At 38.4% G+C, this 10,100-nt stretch overlaps 1 protein-coding gene across 1 annotated transcript in view; it reads right to left on the bottom strand.

Moving 5' to 3' along the window:
- VWA8 (von Willebrand factor A domain containing 8) overlaps positions 1 to 10,100 on the bottom strand; it is a 235,770-nt gene that overhangs the window by 177,162 nt on the left and 48,508 nt on the right. The window contains 3 exon segments of the mRNA XM_018560480.1: positions 2,725 to 2,833; positions 4,046 to 4,095; positions 6,464 to 6,628. Of these exon segments, the coding sequence (XP_018415982.1) occupies positions 2,725 to 2,833; positions 4,046 to 4,095; positions 6,464 to 6,628 (324 nt within the window).

The raw sequence follows: 10,100 nt of genomic DNA, 5'->3' as shown, positions 1-10,100 counted from the left end.
ACCCATGCACCCCCCCCCCCTTCCCCCGTGGTTTTCGGGGTCCCCTACTCTTCTGGGGGGCCCGGGATCACTGCAAATGACTTCAGAGAACAGGCCAGAGAAATTCCGTTCTCCAATATCCTCTGTGTGATCAGTGAGACAGGAGCGGTGTACTCACAGCACTTCCAGTCTCAGCTGCACAGGAGATTGAGCTTGATCTCCTGTATTTACAGGGCGGTCTTCATAAAGAGAGACTGTCACCTCCAAACGCTATCACATAGGGGCTGCGAGAGTCTCTTGATGTTTATGTGTTTATATTGTTAAATCCAGAAAATAGAAAGGAAATATTATATAAAATAAATAAATACATTTAAATACAGTATAAGGTAAGGAAGCTACACAGGTGATTGCTGAAGACTGGAGTTCAGCCTTTTGCACAACATGTCTCAATGCACAAAGATGTGTTTGTTAATGTGCGTATGTTAACAGAATGCAAAGTGTGAATGTGCCTTCAATCTTAATGTCCACCCAAGATAATTTTTATTGAAGGCAAATATAGAGCTAATTCACATATATGCATGTGGTAATGCGTAGGTATATATTCATTGTGCTGCCAACTTATTCCAAGTTGGGGATGCCACTGAGTTGAAGAAAAAATGTTGCCAATACTTTTTTACACATCAAGGTGCACTTGCAGCCCATTCAAAATGAATTGTTGTTTAACGCAGTGTACCTCAATGCAGGAAAACGTGTGTGCTAACGCCAAGACCTAATAATGCCAATTAACTTAAAGGAGAACTATGGGGTCAGGGCTTTTCCCCATAGTTCTCCTAAGGGTAATGGGAGGACACAAACTAGCGTCCCCCCGTCACCCTAAGCTCAGTATACCGCGAGCTACAGCTTGCGGTATATTGAAACGCCGCAGCCGGGGCGGATCCCGACATTACTGTCGAGATCCACCCAGCTGAGGGATTGACAGCTGGCTCTGCCTATGCATTTGCAAACCTTCATTTTCCTATTTATCAATACTTTGCTTGCACCTGTCTTTTAATATAGCTTCATACTGTTGACATTGTAAGCAAAGAGAGCAACATCACTGTGTTGATTCAAACTAAAGAGTCGTCAATAAGCACAGGCCTTTTAAAACAATCAGGAGTTTACTGAAAGCACAGTATGGTGGCATGCCTGGAAGAATAGTCCTTACATTCACAAAGGAGGATTGGGTTATTTATAGCATTCATTATATAAACAAGTGCTGCTCTGTAATGTTTTAACAAGGAATGTGTTGCTGTAAATACTTACAGATGTACTTTTAGACATAACACTTTTGTCTATGTAATGCATGATGTTAATATTTGCTATATCAACATTCTTAACTGCTTCCCAAGCTGCATGGCTGCTCAGCATCACATTTAACAGCCATAGGCAAATCAGTTCAGTGAAGTCAGCCATCATAAATAAATCAAGTAATCCTGACCCGCAACCCTACACACAAACATTAGCAAAAAAAAGTGCAAAAAATGAAGTATACTATATATTTTTTAATGTGCCATGTGTCCTTTATAGCCTAGATTAAAGCAACTTTTTCTATGCAAAGAGGTAGATATGAGCGTATTTATGTTTGGCTAATCATGTATATTAACAATTATTGCTGATAACAATTTTATTTCTCGCTGGTAATTTATATTTTTATTTAGCATTCAGTTATAGCACCTAAGAGAAATATGGCCTACAATGTGAAATGGATGTAAAGAGGGGAAAAATGAAACCTCCCTTTTTTCCATACCTTCACTGTGTTCTACCGGTATAGAAACATGCAAACTGCTTTCTTAGACATACAATAATTGGAGGAGAAAGAAATGGTGATGGTGCTGTTAACAGATAAAATCATTGGTGAGTAATGCCTCAAATCGTCTACAGCCTGATGGGTCCAAACATGATATAAAACAGAGAACCAGATTTTATCACATGCTAAATATCTGCTTGTTCTGCCCACAAATGCAAAACTACCCTCCTGAAGTGGACCCAACAGTCTAAGCAGAGGAGTTCCACATGAACTTCTGTAACTCTGATAAATGTTAGTATCCATCTGGTAAAAGTAGGAAGAGGGAAGCAAGGCCAGGCGGTTGAATTAGAAACTGAAGTGTAAAAGGTTGAAAAGTTACCATGCCAGAATATATCAGCATTAAGGGTTGCTGTTGCACTCAAATCGAAGTGGTGAATAGCCACCAAGAAGTGCATGTCAATCCATACCACCTGCTTTTAGGTACCAACCTAAAGGAGTATAAAGGGACTATGACTATCCTCTCCAAATTATGTGTAGACGCTGCTTTATTCTTTCCTTCTGTATTGAGCTGCTGCTTGCTTTAATTTGTGCCTGTTGTCTTTTTATGAATACAAGATGGTCTTTAACATTTACCATGAAAAATCCTATCTTCAACCAGCTCCAGACAGAACAGGGCTAAGCCATGATAAAACACATGATTGAGCAGGCAGAATGCATTACAGAAGTAAGCTATCATGATAATATGCCATTACACAAACATTTCATGTTTTTGCATCGTTAATACAGATATACACAAAAATACTAAATTCCAAAACAGAACATCTACATTCTTTCTCCCAGGAAACAAAATCTGTGGTCTGTGTGGAGAGCTACCTAATGATTTTCATTCTGTACAAATGTAAGACTAAGATTAATAATTTAAAGATGATTCTAAAAGTATACTATTTTAAATGGCTTACCAAAATGCCAATAGCTGCTGTTAGATTGTCTGCTGGGAAATCTGGAAGCCCAAGGCTGGCAGATTCTTGAGAGCAGAGAGTTGTGGCAAATGACAAGAGCTGGGAAATCCTTACGAGAAATATAAGGGAATTAATAAATACCAGTAAAATATAAATCAATCATTAAAGCATCTGCAAAATGTTGGTTACAAATAAAATATTTGACACTGTGTGTTTACTGTTATAACATAATTTACACATTCTAGAAGGTTTTTGTGTTTATGCTTACTCATCATTTATAAAAACAAAAATTAAAACCTGAAAGTATACGCAGAAAACAAAACCAGTTGTGATAAAGCAGAGTATTTTATTAAACACTGGATGTATTTTAAATTTTACTAAATTGTTAATAAATACCCTAAAAACTATGGAGCAATAAAAAGTGCTCAGCTTTTTATTGCTCAGTGGGCGGGGTTTCAATAGCCAGCCTGCTATTGGCTACTGTAATAGCCAATAGCAGGCTGGCTAATGCTCCTGGCTGCTTACATTCACCTGTCGGCTATGGAAGCTAACCGACAGGTAAATGGTGCCGTGAGGGGTGGGGGGGTGGTTGCTTGAGAGTTATTATTAACTTTCAAGCAACCAGAAACTACCGTTATTCAGCACCTACCGATCCCAGTGGGTGCCAGATAACTGGGAGTTTACTGTACACACCAAGGTCTTAAACATCTTTTTATTTCAAAACAGATATTTGTTTATTAGGTTTTTTCATACTTTTTTTAAAGGTTTAAAAGCAAGGTAAGAAACCAGGAGCATTAACCAGATGCAGTAGATGCTGACCAACTGAAAGTCTAGCTGCTCAACTTTTAACCAGCATTTCAAAAAATAGTTTTGAAATAAATAGGCTGCCTCTAGCACAAAAGACAACTGCATCAGACTTAAAAGATCTGGCAATCCTTCAAGCTTGGTAGTAACGGCATTGAATGGCAAAATATAATTGTCCAAGAAGTAATGCTTTCAAAAACATTTCTGAGAGTATTTTAGCAGTTGCTTTCTATGTTGTGCCCCATTTTTCTGCACTGTTTAAAAAAAAAAATGCGACAAGCAACTGCTTACTTATTTTTAAAGTTGCAAGCTTCGGGCTGCAAAACTTATCTTGCCTTAAATACAAGCTAAGTCAAAGACCTTGAACAAGCATATACTTACAAGGTATTGGTAGTGATTCATACTAAACACTAAAAAGTGCTTCAGCTAGTAAGATCCACTTATTAAGACATCATAGGACATCTGTTTTTACCAGTTTTATTTCTGCTGTGCCTAGAGTACATCTGTGTTTTATTACCTTTCTGCAGGAACATTTGATCCAATGGAATAGAGCATCTGAAGCTGATCCTGTTTGGGTTAAAATATAAATAAAATCAATTACTTCTTTCAAATATCACAATGTAGGGCAGCACTAATGGCGCTTTCCTTTAATCTTCACTACGACAGATTAACAACTTTAGTCCCTGGGCCTTTTTCTTCCTAAATCTCCTTGCATCTCACAGCGTATTGCACATCCCCTAACATATAAAACATTTTTTTTTTCGCGACAGATAGCTTTAGTTTGGTAGCACAGTTTTATTTCCTAGGTTTGTATTAGGAATAAATAGTACCAATTTAGAAAACAATATATTAGAATGGAAAATTGAAAGAAAAATATAATCAACAAAGTCTGCTGATTAAAATATTAGATTAGTGTGACTTTTATGTAACATAAGAGGGCGGGCACACTTCTTCAACACGACAAGGCCTCACACAAGTGTAGCAACAAGAGATGCAATTCAATGCCTGGACTTTATAATGCTACCGCAGATCTGGCTCCTAGTCATTTCCACCTGTTCCCAAAACTAAAGGAACACTTGAAGGGCTAGCGCTTCATCTGTGAAGAGGTGAAGTCTGCAGTGAGGAAATGGTTTCAAGAAACAAAACACTGATTTATTTTAAGGAAGGATTTCAAAAACGAGTGCAGACTTGGCGGAAGTGCATTCAAGTGTGTTGTGATTTTATAGAAAAATAATTATGCAGCTTTGAAAATAAATGATGAAGGTATATATTGTTTTATTAAAATATCTTTTCCCATTCATTTTCTAATTAAGTGGAGGCAAATTTTATCAGCCCGCCCTCATAGCACAATAGTAAAGCTTAAACTATAGCTGTGATCCATTGCTGCTGGTCAAAAATGGAAAGAATTGTAAGAGCTCTGCCCCAGCCTCTGTACTCAGAGGAAGTGCCAAGAAGTCACTTGTAAAGTCATTACAGTTCCGATGTAAAAAGAATTCGGCAGCATTCTGTTTATATTTGCTTCTACGGCACACTCCTCTGCAGTGATCTGTGGAAGCAACAGAAACCAGGATCTAATAATTGCAGCTCCTGAGATCCTGCACTGGACCTTGCATGCTACCAACAGAGAAGCTGAGATCAGCAGCCATTTTAATACAGCTCTGAAACTAATAGTATTAGCAATACTATTTTATAACAGTGGCTGTGATTTAAGTTGTCAACTAAGTACATGGCTTCATGCACAAAAAAAATCTAAGGAAAGAACAGATCGTGTTGCCCATGGCAAACAGCATCAAGAAAATACTTGAAGGGAAGAATGTAAATGGCTTCCAAATGCTACATCTCTCTCTCAACTCTCTCAACTCTCTCAACTCTGTCTCTCAAAAATCTCTCCCGAAATACAAAGCAGCTGAGGAAGGAAACTTTTTAGGACAAAGCACTATTAAGGCAACAATGTTTTGTCATATGATCACATTCAAATGGTAGTGATCACCAGCCAGAAGTCAGTGAGGGGAATTTATCAAAATTGGAGCGGACAAAATCTGGTGCAGCTGTACATGGCAACCAATCAGTTTATCTCTTTCATTTTCAAATCTTAACTGAACAAATTGAAGAGAGAAGCTGACTGGTTGCCATGCACAGCTGCTCCAGTTTGGATTAATTCCCCTCAATGTGTCTGGCTGGATACATGTCCCTTCAATAGGACTATTAGAGACCGTTGGATTCTACAGTGTTCACAATAACAGCACCCAGTGTCTGCTGCCAACAGGTTTATGCTTTGGCTTGTGGGAGTGTGCCTAATCCTATACAAACTGCAACATCCTAAAGTCAATATTTGCACAGTGACTTACTGTAACATCAAGTACATTGAGACCCCATATACTACTAGGTACCTGCTTCTACTGTGAGCTTTGTTGTTTTGTTTAGCCACTGTTTAATTTTAGGGACAAATGCACTTGAGTGTGCATTGAAAACTTAGAGTAGAACTGAAGCTAAAACTTTTTTTCGTTTTGGATAAATTAGGGAGGGTTAAAACCACTGTCGGCTTCTTTTTTTGCCATCTGTGTCCCATCTAGGAGTTTTCTCTTCACTTCTGGTCATATAACCACAACAGGACGTGGGAGGGAAAAAAATTGTGGTCAGCAGGATCACCAGAAGTAGTGTTCCCATTGGAAGATTTCCCATCTATTCCTGTGCTCCCAAAATTTGGGATTTTGTTTTACTTTCACTTTCAGGGATACTGATCATTAGGACAAATAGGGTGAATCTCCCTAGCGGGGACACAGACAGCAATACAACCCTGACCAGTGTTCTAATCCCTCATCACTCAAAAACTCAAAAAAATATTGGTTTCAGTTGCACTTAAATCTTGCTAGCACTGAAGTAGCAAATCCAACAGCCTACAGCATGAAAGCAATACACAAATATTATGTCTTACCTTAAAAGGCAAATAATAAATATCTCTGGCTTGAAATCTAGAGCGCAGTGGTGGGTCAAGAGGATTGCCAGTGTACTTTGGCACTGGTAGACCTAAGGCAATGACTCGAAAATCTTCACTAACACGAACAATCTTCCAAGCATCCAGCTCATCCTTGCTATGTTCCTGGAAATAACAGAAAATTCATCAATAATCAGCACTAACTCACCACTGTTCAGAAGGCAAAGAACAATGGGAAGAATACAGATTATTTCCAATACTCAGCAATAAAGACTCTCTTTATTTAAATTTTCTAATTTTCTCAGACTGTGACACAATTGCAACATTAAAATACAAACCTGAAAACCTTCAGGCCAGGTGTGGCAACCAATCTATTACTGTGTAACAAAAATATTGCTCCGGAGCTGGTGTCAGAAGGAAGGTTTTGGTTTCCTGGAGAACTGGGCTGACTTCGCAGTCGGCTATCGGCTCTTCAGCCGAGACGGGCTGCATCTTAATGGGAAAGGTGCAGCATTCCTGGGAGGGAAAATGGTAGAAAGACTGGAGGAGCTTTTAAACTAGAAAGTGGGGGGGAGGGTGACGATTTCTTAAGGGACCGTAATATACAGGGGTACGGGTACTCCTAGAATGAGATCCTAATAGGTTGGACTTGATGGACTAATGTCTTTATTCAACCTCAAATACTATGTAACTATGTAACACAATCAAAAATCCCTTAATACTTACATTTTGGTACAAAAACACTAAGCTAAATTGCCTTTCAAACTGGCCATCTTTTTTTTATATTCCATTTTTTTATGATTTTGCAAAAGCCAACAAACAACAGTACAAATGATATAAAAAGTAAAAGTGGTATCAAAAGTAAAAAATAAAAGGCACAGATATTCAACAAATATCGGCCACCTTGGTCCAGATATGGTCAGGACATATTTTGTCTCCATACAACATTTTTTCACCAATAGTCTATACAGTTTCTAAAATGTGTTGTAAATTTGATTTTACTACTGATCTAATAAAAATTGTAGTACCCCACAATTACGTTTATTGGATCATACTGTAACATGCCTGGGCACCTTTAGTTCACAATGCATAACATTCACAGTTCATTTCATACACAAAAATATTTCTGGAAAGTCTCAAGAGTTAATATACATTCTTCTAATAAACATTACCTGATATTAAAGAGATACATCTCTAAAACTTGAACTCTAGGCACAGCAAAAATTAAAACATTGTGACATATGATGCCTAAATAAGCACATCACATAGTTACATAGTTACAAAGTTACATAGTATTTGGGGTTGAATAAAGACATACGTCCATCAAGTCCAACCCATATAGGTCCATGCATCATCTCATTCTTAGGGATACTGGTATCCCTGGATATTACGGTCCCTCAAGAAATTGTCCAAACGTTTCTTGAACAAATCTACACTCTTGGCTGAAATCACTGCCGATGGCAGTGAGTTCCAGACCCTAACCGCTCTTACTGTAAAGAACCCTCTTCGCCCATTGTGCTGGAATTTTTTCTCCAACAACTTTAGGTGGTGGCCTCTAGTCTTTGTAATGGAGTTAATGTTAAACAGTTTGTTGCCAATGTTGCTGTCACCATTGAACATCTTGTACATGAAAATCATATCCCCCCTTAATCTCTTTAATTCCAGCGTAAACATGTTTAAGGTCAGAAGCCTTGTCTCATAGCTCTGGTCCTCCATTCCCCTAATTAGTTTTGTTGCCCTCCGCTGGACTCTCTCCAGTTCAAGGACATCCCTTCTCAGTACCGGTGACCAAAACTGGACCGCGTACTCCAGATGTGGCCGAACCAACGATCTATATAGAGGCACAATTATAGACTTGTCCCTGCAATACATCCCCTTCTTAATACAGGACAAGACCCTACTAGCTTTGTTTACCGCAGCTTGGCACTGCAAGCTACCATTCAGTTTGTGGTCTACAATGACCCTCACATCCTTTTCTATTTCTGACTTCCCTAGCGGCATACCCATGATTGTATAGCCTATTTGTTTATTTTTATGTCCAAAGTACATTACTTTGCATTTATCGACATTAAACCTCATCTGCCATAGTATTGCCCACTCCCCGATTTTTTTCCAGGTCCTCCTGCAATGTTATATTGTCACGATCCGTTTCTAGTACCCACATTAGCTGTAGTTTTGTCTTTAATTAAAAATCATCATAGCTTTAAGAGCAAAAATTGACCTTTTCTACTCTCGCTGTCAGCTGAGTAAGCAGTCTTTGAATAGTGTTTGGCACATGTTGTTCAACCAATGTTCTGTCTCTTTGCAAATCGAAGTGTCTGTATACTGTATATACTAAAGCCCAGAAACACAAACTAGTTAAAAATGACCTCTAAAGATCCTGACACAGCTGGGAGTGAGCTAATATTCCCTCTCAAAAGCTAGCCTCAAATCAAATCACCATGCACATAAATGAAAGCCAGGGATTTGTATGCGTCCCAATGTCAGATGGTTTTTCTATTAGGTTTCTTTAAAGGATTAATGGACTGACCAGAGAGGTTGCAGTGGCGGCTCGCTGTGGACCATACTGCATTGCTCTCACAATTGCATAGACGGGTGAGTTTAAAACTTTTTGAAGTTTTTTTTCTACTTTTGGACAGAGTGGGGAATTGTTGGAAGAACTGTCAAGTGTTTACTGAAGTTGAACTGAATAGAATTTCCTATTTTTCCTGTCCCAAAGGCACAACTGGTACAGATGCGGACAAATTGTTTGGTACCCTTACAGCTCATTGAAACAAAGCTGAAATTACATAAAATTATAAACTGATATATACCTGCATGCCTTGGGTATGTGATAGAGTAAAGCAAAGAGTGAAAATAGAAAAAATATTGTTTATTCCAGAAAGAAATTCTGAAACAGCCTATGCAGATTTGTTGCTAGCCCTAGAAAAGATTATAAATAATTGGATCATAGTAATATTTCAAACTGTTTTCTATAATTAGTTCCACACGTCTTCAATTTTATAATCAGTTAGCCTATTTCAATTATTATTCTACAAGATTTATATATTACACTAACAGTTTGTATAGTGCTTTAAATGGAGAAAAGTAGTAATTCTGCTGTTTGGTATCATAGTGTACACCACCCTGAACATGAACCAGAGAAAGCAGAGTTGCCTGATGTAGAAAGAAAATTATAAACCAGCATGTCTATTCTGACTCCGATCGTTGTGATAGCGAAATATATCCCTTGCTGAGACCTCTATGCCTGGCTTGTATAAGCAGATATACTCACTGCGGACAATCCTCGTCAGATAGCTGAACTCGTCAATACCGATTCATTCAAAAGAGGTGTTTATTCTTTAACATCAGGTTACAGCAGATGATAGGAACAGCAGTTGAACGGTTATAGTATTGTGCGGTCAGAAAATGATGCCTTTCCTCCGTACTGTGCAGATTACATGTGTGTCCTTGTTACATGTGGCTCTTAACTGTGGCCATGACACAGGAAGTACTGCACACAGGAAGAAGGGAGGGGCATACATAGACTGGAAATATGTCGTCACATGGGGAACAGAAATACAGAAAAGACATGTGTGATATCACAAAGGCCGCATATGGCAGCATAGGATAAGACATGGATTTAGCTATGAGAAAA

The sequence above is a fragment of the Nanorana parkeri genome, unplaced genomic scaffold (genome assembly GCF_000935625.1).
Source record: "Nanorana parkeri isolate BGI_ZX_2015 unplaced genomic scaffold, ASM93562v1 scaffold457, whole genome shotgun sequence".
NCBI lineage: Eukaryota > Metazoa > Chordata > Amphibia > Anura > Dicroglossidae > Nanorana > Nanorana parkeri.
The sequence above is the reverse complement of the archived record's forward strand: the minus strand, read 5'-3'. Positions and strand labels throughout refer to the sequence as shown.